Source organism: Leopardus geoffroyi, chromosome E1, assembly GCF_018350155.1.
Source record: "Leopardus geoffroyi isolate Oge1 chromosome E1, O.geoffroyi_Oge1_pat1.0, whole genome shotgun sequence".
Lineage (NCBI taxonomy): Eukaryota > Metazoa > Chordata > Mammalia > Carnivora > Felidae > Leopardus > Leopardus geoffroyi.
The window spans coordinates 45,950,558-45,964,255 of NC_059330.1; the positions used below are offsets into that span (position 1 = coordinate 45,950,558).

The following is a 13,698-nucleotide window of genomic DNA, read 5'->3' on the forward strand; positions in this document are numbered from 1 at the left end:
AATAAAATTAACCATTTTAAAGTAATAACTCAATGACATTTAGTACATTTGCAGTATTAGCGTCCACGTTTTTATGTGAACGTGTCTTCACTTCTCTTCAATATATACCTACGAATGGAATTGATAAGACATACAGTAACTCTTTGTTTAATGTTTTGAGGAATTGCCAGTCGGTTTTCCAAAGTGGCTGCACCGTTTTACATTCCCACCAACAATGTATGAGGATTCCAATTTTTTCAAGCCCTTGCCAGTACTTGTTAGGTACTGTCTGTCTTCTTTATTGTAGCCATTTTAGTGAAGTGTTATCTCACTGTAGTTTTAATTTGTGTTTCCCTAATGACCACTGATGTTGAGCACTTACAATTCTTTTATAATCCTCTAATTGCCATTTAGATTCTTTTTTGTTTAATCTATGAAAAGAAACCAGGCTGTTTACGAATTATGGCCAGAGATATTTCAATCTAGTTTATAATGCAGGGTGTTTTGTTGGATTGAGTCTAGTCACTGGAAGGATTTCAGAGTGCTCTAGTGATTAGCTCCCTAAATGCTGCCCTCTAAAATGTTTTTTTAATTGATCAGTTCTGTAATATTTCTTACCAGAACAGATTTGTTGGCTGCGGGGGGGACAAGTGCTGTAAGTCGGCATCTGGTGGGTAGAAGAAAGATCCTTTGACATCAGTCAAAAGGCATGGATTCAAGTACAGACTCTACCACTTAACTTGAGCCATCTCAATTTCCTCATCCGTGAAACAACATCTAACTCTCAGGATTGTTTTAAGGATCATAGATATAAGATATATAAAAAAAAAGGTACATTATAAAATGCAGAGTACCAGACATATATCTAAGGTTGTATGATCAAAATTATTAGTAATAATCTCTTTTCCTGATAGTAAGACTTAATAATTGCATAAATTCCAGATGGTAATATTACCTTTTTGCTTCAGAGGTTACCTAGCATCCTTTATAGCAGTGATCAGCAAATACGGCTTTGCAGTCCATATGATCTCTGTTGAAACCACTTAACTCTGCCATTTGTAATTCAAAAACAGCCAGAGACAATGCATGTATAAATAGATATGGTCATATTCCAGTAAAACACGATTTATAAAAACTGGTAAAAGGCTGGATTTAGCGCCAGGCCATAGTTTGCCCACCCCTTCTCCACAATGAAAGGCACCATCCTGTTTGTTTCCCAGGATCCTTTTATTATCACCAGACATGGCCACATGGATGGTCAGATAAGAACAATAATGATTTATTTATTTATTTGAGATGCTTCAATATCTACAAGTGGGTCACTGATGATGTATTTGTAAATAATTCTCCTTAAGGAACCTCATTGCATGAGCCCCTACGTTAGTTTTTGCCACGATCTTAAGATACTTGAGCCATAACTAAGATCCCTAAAATGAGATTGCTGTAATTTCTTTATGCCTTCCCTGTTTTCTTGAAGTATTCAAAACTACTGAGCAGCTGCTAGGCAGTGGTACAAATTTAGACCCTAACAAAGATTTGAGGAAAGGACTACATTACCTTCCATCTCTGAGCAGAGAGAGATCCCTTGTTGCCTGCGCAATAGTTACAGATACTAAAGAAACACTTTTCTAGTTACTTGAACCTAAAGTTCTCTTTAAGAATCCATGAGTTCATAATTTAACTATAGGTTATTTTTGGCTACATCCTACCTGATAATGGGATCCTGCCTGTCACCTTTATCAAGTTGAATTTAACTAAACGGAAACTCTTTCCTCCTGTACCTCATAGAAGCAAAGAGTCAACCCACCAAGCAAAAGAAATCAGTAGAGCAAGTCCATGGCACAAGCAATGCTAATACTCCAAATCTGTATTTCAAGCTTATTTCCTGTGTATTTACTTCAACCTCACTGGGACCCCCGGTGCTATCTTGTGGCCCATTTACTGGACCATTTCATTGAAGTTCATTTACCAACGTCTATTCTTACTCAGTTCCCCTACCCATGTCCTTCTCGTCTGACCCTTAATCAAGTCAACTAACTCCCCACACAGCCTGACTTACGAGTCACTGAAGAAATCCTAGCCATTGAGTGTGAGTGCCCTTAACTATTCTCCTCTCGCCAAAAAATCAATCTGTAGTATCATCAGTTCTTACCTCCCTTTCTCTTGTCTCCAAGGAGGAGATATCCCTGTTCTCCCCTTATAAAATTTTTACTATAATTCAAACATATCAGAAAACACAGAAAACTAAATAATCAAGTACTATCTATCATATTAAGTGTTAAGATTTTTCCATGTTTGCTTCAAATCTTTTCTTTATTTTTGAGAAATGAAAATGTAGGAGTCTCCTTTACCCCATTTCTCTCCCTTTTCAAATATCATTTGTACCCTAAAGTTCACATGTGTTCTCCTTATCCATATTTTGTACTTTTCCAACATAGATATGTATTCAGAAGCAATATACAGCATTATTTCATTTTTTTTAACTTGACATAAACAGAATCATACTCTTCATGTATTTCTGTAACTTTTTGTCACTTGACTTTGTATATTCAAGATTTATCTATAGGTCTAGATAGATAGACTTTCAACTTTGGCTGTCCATTAGATTCTCCTGGGGAACTTTAAACACACACACACACACACACACACACACACATATATACATCTGAGCCTTACTCCCAGAGATTATCATTCATTGTTCTCGGATAGATCCCAGGCTTTTTTTTTTTTTAAATAAACCTTGTTTCTTAGAGCAATTTTAGGTTTACAGAAGATACAGAGAATTTCCATACACTCACTCCCCCACCACAGTTTTCCGTATTATTAACATGTTACAGTGGTGTGGGTACACTGTTATAATCGATGAACCTATATTGATGCATTATTATTAACTGAAGTCTATAGTTTATATTAGGGTTTAACTGTATCATATGCTTCTGTGGATTTTGCCAAATGCCTACTATGTATTCACCATTTCTGTGTCATACAGAAGAATTTCACTGCCCTGCCCTAAAAATCCCAGAGCTATCAAAAGTACTCCTAACTAACTCTGCAGAACTGGCAGACACATCGAGGAGAAAAGTAGCTCTCAACTGCTCTCCTGGGCTCCTTCCTATCCTTACTTGGTCTAGTAATTCTTCTCCAATACGTTATTCTTCCCATTTCTTTAATGAGGATAATTTTTGAATTTTGTACAGCCTTTCCTAGTTGTCCTTAGCAGGAATAAATTTGCATCCACCATTACCAGAAGTAGAAGTATACCCAAGACCCCTTGAGCAAAAAAATTTAACTTGGCATTCTGGGAACATCCAGCTTTTCTCTAAACATCTTAGGCTTTCTCATTTAAAATTCCTTTGGTGCCTTTTTAATGAAACTGTCCTGCATATCACAAAATAAAAAGAAGCAATTTACATTCAAGAAAACTAAACCCAAACTTACAGGCCCTGAGCAGAGGAGTGAGTTGCTGTATCTTTCTGAGATACTAATACAGTATTTTCCAAACTCCCTCTGATGCCAGAGACCTTGTGCAAAAGTAGAATTGCCGTGTGACTTGAATAAACACTAGTCCAGCAATAATCTTCTGTAAAATAATTTTCATAATATTCTATGGATTCAGTGAACATATCTAAGGAATCTCATTTAAATCCATGTTTAAGAGAAAGTTGTTACAGGTCATTGCCATAGTTTTGCTTTAAATAAGTTTTGCTTTAAATTTGGTAAAGAAATAATGCTTAGTTGAAGTCATAAGAGTAAGACCACAGGAATAGATCAGATTGTGTAGGATAAAAAAGGATAATTTAGGGGGCGCCTGCATGGCTCAGTCGGTTGAGCGTCTGACTCTTGATTTCGGCTCAGGTCATGATCTCACAATTCGTGGGTTCTAGCCCCGTGTTGGGCTGTCCACTGACAGCACAGAGCCTACTTAGGATCCTCTGTCCCCCTGTCTCTCTGCCCCTCCCCAGCTCATGCTATCTCTCTCAAAAATAAACAAACATTAAGAAGAAAAAAAAAAAAAGGACAACTTTGGGAGAAGAGGCTCAAGGGTAGAGAATGGTTTGGAATTAAAGGTAATGGAAAAAGCCAGCAATCAGCCACCTTGCTTATTCTAGTTGCTACTCTGCCAGCTAAAAATTCAGAACTGAAGTCCTGGCCCAGGTTTAACATAGTATAATGGAAGGAACATGAACTTTAGAGTTAAAAGGACTTGGCTTCTAATTCCAGCTCCACTTTTTAATAGTTGTATGACTTTGGGCAAATTACTTAGCCCGCTCTGGGTTGTTTCCTCCTATATAAAAATAGTAGTAAATTCTACTTCATAGGACTGTCATGGAGATTAGATTAAAAGAGATAATATATGGGGCTCCTGGGTGGCTCAGTCAGTTAAGCGGCCGACTTCGGCTCAGGTCAAGATCTCGCGGTCCATGCGTTCGAGCCCCGCATCGGGCTCTGTGCTGACAGCTCAGAGCCTGGAGCCTGTTTCAGATTCTGTGTCTCCCTCTCTCTGACTCTCCCCCGTTCATGCTCTGTCTCTCTCTGTCTCAAAAATAAATAAACGTAAAAAAAAAAAAAAAAAAGAGATAATATATAAAAAAGCCCTAGCACAGAACCTGACACATAGTAGATACTGAATAAATGTTGGATTCCCTTCCTTTTTTTCCTTCAATCATAATATATAGAGCTTGTCTTCCATTGTTTCCTCTCTTGGACTACAAATATTAATTTCTTTTTTTTTAAATATGAAATTTATTGTCAAACTGGTTTCCATACAACACCCAGTGCTCATTCCAACAGGTGCCCTCCTCAATACCCATCACCCCCCTCCCCCCCTCCCACTCCCCATCAACCCTCAGTTTGTTCTCAGTTTTTAAGAGTCTCTTACGTTTTGGCTCCCTCCCTCTCTAACCTTTTTTTTTTTCCCTTCCCCTCCCCCATGGTCTTCTGTTAAGTTTCTCAGGACCCACATAAGAGTGAAAACATACGGTATCTGTCTTTCTCTTTATGGCTTATTTCACTTAGCATAACACTCTCCACTTCCATCCACGTTGCTACAAAGGGCCATATTTCATTTCTCATTTCTTTCTCATTGCCACATAGTACTCCATTGTGTATATAAACCGCAGTTTCTTTATCCATCACCACTAAACCAGCCCTACAAGGGATCCTAAGAGGGATACAAATATTAATTTCTAATGATATTTCTGTATAATTGGTTAATATAGTGTGCTGTTCTTCAAAAGATCTTGGTGAGGTTCACAGGAGACTGAGGCCCAGAGAGGGAATCAGAGCTAAATTTCCTGGTTTTCCAGGATCTACATTGGAGGTGAGCTCTAGACCCTAACTTGCCTGGACTCCAACACTGAATGAGTACCACTTGGAGTTATTCCAAACAGAACCAGAAATATGTTTCTCATATGAAATTTCCAAATAGTGAATCTCATGTGAAAATAATCATAACTACTTAACAATGTGTTTGCCTCAGTTTATTTGTTTGCATATGAACTGGTTAGCCAAATAAGAGAGATTGCAATTGATGTCCCTGCTGGTAGCACAAATGAAAGAAGCCCTAAAGTAATAATGAGCAATCGGAAAATGTGTCAGTCCTTCCTACTCTTTTCAGAGCACCCCACTTGCTGTGCCAAGTGGATACTGGCGGAGAGATTCACAACGGAGTTCAACTCCTCAAGGCCGGAGAGGATGTGGATAATGTAGAAATTTAGCAGCCATTTTCAAATAGTGGAGGAGGATAAAAGTGGGAATAATCCCTGTGTGGTATAAAGGTTTAAAACTGCATTCTGTTTCAGCCTTCCAGCGTGGGAGTATGCTTTTGGGAACCCAAAGATCTTCTATGCCAGGATTTCACCCAGCCTTTCTGACTCACCCTCTTGTCCATTATTTATCATTAGGATAGGGTAGACAAAAAGAGTAGATGTAGTTAGCATCATCCTTCCTCATTTTGTCAAATTGTCAATTTCACATTGGGTGTTTAGACACAGTCCATCCACATCAACAAAGCCCTGTTACAATGGCACAAAACACAAAAGCATCCACTTCGAGAGATACATCCTACAGATATACTTGCACAAGTGTATAAAGATCTATGTACAGAGATGACCTTTGAAACATAGTTCTAATAGTAAGGAAAAAAACAGAATACCTAAATATCCATCTTTAGGGGCGTGACTTAAGTAAATTATGTTTATGATACATCCATATAATGGACTACTATGTCTCTCTTAAAATAGAATGAGGCAGGGACATCTGGGTGGCTCAGTTCGTTGAGCATCCAACTTCGACTCAAGTCATGATCTCACAGTTCGTGGGTTCGAGCCCTGCGTTGGGCTCTGTACTGACAGCTCAGGGCCTGGAGCCTGCTTTGGATTCTGTGTCTTCCTCTCTCTCTACCCCTCCCCCACTCACACTCTGTCTCTCTCTCTCAAAAAAGAATAAACATGAAAAAAAAATTTTTAAGAGAATGAGGCAAAAGCATGAGTACATGTGTGGAATATGTCCACGATATTTTGTTTAAAAAATTAATAGAAGGAGACCCGTGCAGACCCATGCAGGTGAACCCAGAGTCTCAGCCTGGGACATCCCCTTTGGCAGGGCTAGACAGGAAACACAAAAACAGACACATGCCTCTGCCATCTACAATCAGGTCTTAGGGAATCCATACTTCCCCTGCCTCTCAAACAAAGAAGTGTAGAAGCCAAAGGACTTTGAACACCAGAGCCTGGGAGGAAAAGAGACTGAATCTACTATGAAGAAAATAGGAAAGCTGGGAAAAAAGATAGGTGGGTAACTGTGAACTGGGGGAGATTACAAAAAGGCCGCGTGGGCTGGGGCGCCTGGGTGGCGCAGTCGGTTAAGCGTCCGACTTCAGCCAGGTCACAATCTCGCGGTCCGTGAGTTCGAGCCCTGCGTCAGGCTCTGGGCTGATGGCTCAGAGCCTGGAGCCTGTTTCCGATTCTGTGTCTCCCTCTCTCTCTGCCCCTCCCCCATTCATGCTCTGTCTCTCTGTGTCCCAAAAATAAATAAACGTTGAAAAAAAAAATTAAAAAAAAAAAAAAAAGGCCACGTGGGAGCGAAGGGGAGAGACCCTCTTCTGCAGAGAGACAAAGGGAAGAGAAAGAGCGGCTAGAGAAGTGCAGGACCCTATTTGGACAGGAGAAAGACCTCGGACTGAGACTGAGAGGCATCCCCATCTCTAACTGCGGGGCTTTCTTACGACTGGGGCCAGCTCCCTGTTCGAGCACCTGGGGAGAAGAGGGGAGCCAGGCCTGGGTGCGGGTATAGGTCAGGGTCTCGGTCCGCAGCTGGAGAAAAGTGGCTCCCTCCCTGGAGGGCTGCGCGATAGTACAGAACCTGCCTGGGTCCGCCACCCCCAGGCACGGTGGCTGGGCCAAGGGCGCAGTCTGCGGGAGGATAAGGCCGCCATTTCCCTAGAGTGCTGTGGCAAAAGACAAAGGCTGCCTGCGTCCGCCACCCCAGTGGCTCGCGGTGAGGGTGAGGGCGGCGGCTCAGTCCACAGTGGGAGAAGGCGTTCCTCCCTGAAGTGCTGTGGCACAGACAAAGCCAGCCAGGACTACATATCGCCGCACTGGGAGGCCCACAGTGCCACAGCGCACGGAGCGGGACTTTGAATCCTAGCCAAGCGCAGGGTCAGGGGAGTTGGTGGAGTGAGAAGGACCGCCCCATCTGCGCCCATGGCACAGTGAAGCTGAGTGAAACTGAGTCCACCGGTCCGGCTCCGTGGAAAAGAGACTGGGGGATCATCATTACCGCCCCACCACCACCACCAAGATTGTAACAAGAGATGTAACAAGAGATGAAGAAGGGCATTATATAATAATTACAGGGTCTATCCATCAGGAAGAGCTAACAATTATAAATGTCTATGCACCAAATTCGGAAGCCCCCAAATATATAAAACAATCACAAACATAAGCAAACTTATTGGTAAGAATGTGGTAATTGCAGGAGACTTTAATACTCCACTTACAACAATGGATAGAACATATAGACAAAGAATAAATAAACAAAGGCCCTGAATGATATATTGGATCAGATGGACTTGACAGATATATTTAGAACTCTGCATCCCAAAGCAACAGAATATACTTTCTTCTCAAGTGCACATGGAACATTCTCCAAGATAGATCACATACTGGGTCACAAAACAGCCCTTAATAAGTGTACAAGAATTGAGATCATACCATGCACACTTTCAGACTACAATACTATGAAACTTGAAATCAACCACAGGAAAAAGTCTGGAAAACCTCCAAAAGCATTGGGGTTAAAGAACATCCTACTAAAGAATGAATGAGTCAACCAGGCAATTAGAGAAGAAATTAAAAAATATATGGAAACAAATGAAAATGAAAACACAACAATCCAAACCCTTTGGATTGCAGTGAAGGCAGTCCTGAGAGGAAAATACATTGCAATCCAGGCCTATCTCAAGAAACAAGAAAAATCCCAAATACAAAATCTAACAGTACACCTAAAGGAAATAAAAGCAGAACAGCAAAGACACCCCAAACCCAGCAAAAGAAGAGAAATAATAAAGATCAGAGCAGAAATAAACAATATAGAATCTAAAAAAAAAAAAAAAAAAAAAAAAACAGTAGAGCAGATCAATGAAACCAAGAGTTGGTTTTTTGAAAAAATAAACAAAATTGATAAACCTCTAGCCAGGCTTCTCAAAAAGAAAAGGGAGAGGACCCAAATAGATAAAATCATGAATGAAAATGGAATTATTACAACCAGTCCCTCAGAAAAGCAAGTAATTATCAGGGAATACTATGAAAAAGTGCCTGCCAACAAACTGGACAACGTGGAAGAAATGGACAAATTCCTAAGCACCCACACACTTCCAAAAATCAAACAGGAAGAAATAGAAAATTTGAACAGACTCATAACCAGTGAAGAAATTGAATCAGTCATCAAAAATCTCCCAACAAATAAGAGTCCAGGACCAGATGGCTTACCTGGGGAATTCTACCAGACATTTAAAGCAGAGATAGTACCTATTCTTCTCGAGCTGTTCCAAAAAATAGAAAGGGAAGGAAAACTTCCAGACTCATTCTATGAAGCCAGCATTACTTTGATTCCTAAACCAGACAGAGACCCAGCAAAAAAAGAGAACTACAGGCCAATATCCCTGATGAATATGGATGCAAAAATTCTCAATAAGATACTAGCAAATCGAATTCAACAGCATATAAAAAGAATTATTCACCATGATCAAGTGGGATTCACTCCTGGGCTGCAAGGCTGGTTCAGTATTCACAAATCAATTAATGTGATACATCACATTAATAAAAGAAAAGATAAGAACCATATGATCCTGTCAACCAATGCAGAAAAAGCATTTGACAAAATTCAGCATCCTTTCCTAATAAAAACCCTCAAGAAAGTTGGGATAGAAGGAACATACTTAAACATCATAAAAGCCATTTATGAAAAGCCCACAGCTAATATCATCCTCAATGGGGAAGAACTGAGAGCTTTCCCCCTGAGATCAGGAACACGACAGGTATGTCCACTCTCACTGCTGTTGTTTAACATAGTGTTGGAAGTTCTAGCATCAGCAATCAGACAACAAAAGGAAATCAAAGGCATCAAAATTGGCAAAGATGAAGTCAAGCTTTCACTTTTTGCAGATGACATGATACTATACATGGAAAACCCAATAGACTCCACCAGAAGTCTGCTAGAACTGATGCATGAATTCAGCAAAGTCGCAGGATACAAAATTAATGTACAGAAATCAGTTGCATTCTTATACACTAATAGTGAAGCAACAGAAAGACAAATAAACTGATCCCATTCACAATTGCACCAAGAATCATAAAATACCTAGGAATAAACCTAACCAAAGATGTAAAAGATCTGTATGCTGAAAACTATAGAAAGCTTATGAAGGAAATTGAAGAAGATACAAAGAAATGGAAAAACATTCTGCGCTCATGGATTGGGAGAATAAATATTGTTAAAATGTCAATACTACCCAAAACAATCTACACATTCAGTGCAATCCCAATCAAAATTGCATCAGCATTCTTCTCAAAGCTAGAACAAGCAATCCTAAAATTTGTATGGGACCACAAAAGGCCCTGAATAGCCAAAGTAATATTGAAGAAGAAGACCAAAGTGGGAGGCATCATAATCCCAGACTTTAGCCTCTACTACAAAGCTGTAATCACTAAGACAGCATGGTATCGGCACAAAAACAGACACATAGACCAATGGAATAGAATAGTGACTCCAGAATTGGACCCACAAATGTATGGCCAACTAATCTTTGACAAAGCAGGAAAGAAAATTCAGTGGAAAAAAGACAGTCTCTTTAACCAATGGTTCTGGGAGAACTGTACAGAAACATGCAGAAGAATGAAACTAGACCACTTTCTTACACCATTCACAAAGATAAACTCAAAATGGATGAAAGACTTGTATGTGAGACAAGAAACCATAAAAACCTAGAAGAGAAAGCAGGAAAAAACCTCTCTGACCTCAGCTGCAGCAATTTCTTACGTGACACATCTCCAAAGGCAAGGGAATTAAAAGCAAAAATGAACTATCGGGACCTCATCAAGATAAAAAGCTTCTGCACTGCAAAGGAAACAATCAACAAAACTAAAAGGCAACCAATGGAATGGGAAAAGATATTTGCAAATGACACATCAGATAAAGGGCTAGTATCCAAAATCTATAAAGAACTCCCCAAACTCCACACCCAAAAAACAATCCAGTTTCGAAGAAATGGGCAGAAGACATGAATAGACACTTTTCTAAAGAAGACATCTAGATGGCCAACAGGCACATGAAAAGAGGCTCAACATCACTCCTCATCAGGGAAATACAAATCAAAACCACACTGAGATATCACCTCACGCCAGTCAGGGGGGGCTAAAATGAACAAATCAGGAGACTATAGACGCTGGAGAGGATGTGGAGAAACGGGAAACCTCTTGCACTGTTGGTGGGAATGCAAACTGGTGCAGCCACTCTGGAAAACAGTGTGGAGGTTCCTCAAAAAATTGAAAATAGATCTACCCTATGACCCAGCAATAGCACTGCTAGGAATTTACCCAAGGGATACAGGAGTGCTGATGCATAGGGGCACTTGTACACCAATGTTTATAGCAGCACTTTCAACAATAGCCAAATTATGGAAAGAGCCTAAATGTCCATCAACTGACGAATGGATAAAGATGTGGTTTATGGGGGCACCTGGGTGGCGCAGTTGGTTAAGCGTCCGACTTCAGCCAGGTCACGATCTCGCGGTCCGTGAGTTCGAGCCCCGCGTCAGGCTCTGGGCTGATGGCTCAGAGCCTGGAGCCTGTTTCCGATTCTGTGTCTCCCTCTCTCTCTGCCCCTCCCCCGTTCATACTCTGTCTCTCTCTGTCCCAAAAATAAAAAATAAAAAAATAAATTTAAAAAAAAGATGTGGTTTATGTATACAATGGAATACTACTTGGCAATGAGAAAGAATGAAATCTGGCCATTTGTAGCAACATGGATGGAACTGGAGAGTGTTATGCTAAGTGAAATAAGTCAGGCAGAGAAAGACAGATACCGTATGTTTTCACTCATATGTGGATTCTAAGAAACTCAACAGAAGACCGGGGGAAGGGGAGGGGCAGGGGAAGTTACAGAGAGGGAAGGAAGCAAACCATAAGAGACTCTTAAAATACTGAGAACAAACTGAGGGTTGATGGGGGGTGGGGGGAAGGGAAAGTGGGTGATGGACATTGAGGAGGGCACCTGTTGGGATGAGCACTGGGTGTTGGGTGAAACCAATTTGACAATAAATTTCATTAAATAAATAAAATTAATAGAAGAATATCTAATTTTTTATTTATATTTTTAAAGTGTTTTAAAATCACTTATAGCATATGGACCTTTTATGGATCACAATTCAGACCAAAATAAATTATTTCTTTGTTTGAGGCAGTCAGGGAAATCTGAACACTGGATATTTGATATTATAGGGTCCATGTTAATTTTAGATATGATAATGATGTTGAGCTTTGTTTTAAAAAGAGCCTTTATCAGGGCACCTGGGTAGTTCAGTCGGTTAAGCATCCCTCTTGATTTCAGTTCAGGTCATGATCCCCAGGGTTATGGGATCAAGCCCTGCATTGGGCTCTGTGCTGAGCATGGAACCTGCTTGAGATATATTCTCTCTCTCTCTCTCTCTCTCTCTCTCTCTCTCTCTCTCTCTCTCCCCCCCCCTCCCTCTCCCTCTCCTTCTCCCTCTCCCTCTCCCTCCCTCCTTCCCTCCCTCTATGCCTCTTTCCCACCTGCACTCTCTAGCATTCTCTCACTTTCTCTCTCAAATAAAAATTTAAATAGAGCCCTTATCTTTTTTGAGGCATTTACTTAAATAGTTATATAGTAACTTAAAAGATGTTTGGAATTTGCTTCAAAATAATTCAGTCATGGGGACTGGGGAATAGGGGCAGGAGTATAAATAAAATAAGATTGGCCATGAATTGCTGTTTTGGACATATTCAGGTCTTCTAGGCAAAAACAACCTGCATTTCAAGGAACAAAGCAGGCAAAAGTAGCTTAAGTTTTTTAAGAGAATACCTCCCCAGATCCACTTATTAGGTGCCAAACTTCATTGTTAGTATCTTCCTTTCCTCAGGATTTCCTGCTTTAACTCACTTCACCCAGATATAGGCAGAAGAGTAAAATGATTGCCAGAGAATATATGACTATCCAGAAATTTTCAAAATTATTCTGACTTCCTTTTGGAGAAGCCAGGTGAAGGGGGCAAACATTAGTACATGCGTGGGACCTATTCAGTCATACTAGAGAAAATTTATTGCTGATGGCAATCAAACCTATGTTGTTTTTGTAGGGATGGACAGATGTGATCACTTTAGGGTGTGTTAGTCAAGGTGAGGGGTGCTAGCTGCTATAACAAACCTGTAGGGTCTCAGTGATTTGAGAACGGTTTTTTCTCTCTCACATTGCAGTTCAGGGAAGATTATTAGGCAGGCTCCCTCCATGTAGTAGTTCTGAAATAGTCTAGGGCCTCAGACTCCTCCGCTGGATCTTCCAGCCCGCAGTCAAGAGAAGCAATAGAAAGGTGGGGGGGGGGGGGGGGGGGGCGGGGAATTGGGGCCAAGCCTGGATGCAACATACTATTTCTGCCCATACTTCACCGGCCAGAATTCAGTCAAATGGCCCACCTAACCATAAAGGAAGCTGGGAAACATCTTTTCCCAAATGCCCAGGAAGAAAATGAGATGGAAATCAGTGACCACACTGCATTATCTTTGTCAGAAAAGATGTGGGGAAAGAATTACATCCAGCATAGCAGAAAAGAGGGGTAATAAGTAGATTTGTTGCCAGAGACTGCTAAGATAGAGACCATTTAAGTTAGCTTGTTGCCACGGGACTAGTCTTTATCCCCATGAGTAGATTGGTTTTGCTGGCCATGGACATTGTTAAGGCAAGACTCTACTCTCATTGATTAGTACAACAAACCTAGAGGCCACTAACTCACTACCGACGGTCCTCTTCAGCTGGGCTAATAATTGACTTGATTTCTTTTTCAGGGTTTGAGTAAAAAAGTTGGCGTGTCCTCCTCTATCCTCCAAGGTCTCTGGATCTCCTACAGCACAGAAGGCCTTTCCATGGCATTGGCATCTTTACGAAATCTCTACACTCCAAATATAAAGGTAAATGCATGTAAATGAC

At 40.6% G+C, this 13,698-nt stretch overlaps 1 protein-coding gene across 8 annotated transcripts in view; it reads left to right on the forward strand.

Moving 5' to 3' along the window:
- TANC2 (tetratricopeptide repeat, ankyrin repeat and coiled-coil containing 2) overlaps positions 1 to 13,698 on the forward strand; it is a 325,771-nt gene that overhangs the window by 275,469 nt on the left and 36,604 nt on the right. For all 8 annotated transcript variants that reach the window (XM_045489387.1, XM_045489388.1, XM_045489389.1 and 5 more), the window contains one exon: positions 13,557 to 13,679. In XM_045489387.1, the coding sequence (XP_045345343.1) occupies positions 13,557 to 13,679 (123 nt within the window). The remainder of the gene's footprint in view (positions 1 to 13,556; positions 13,680 to 13,698) is intronic.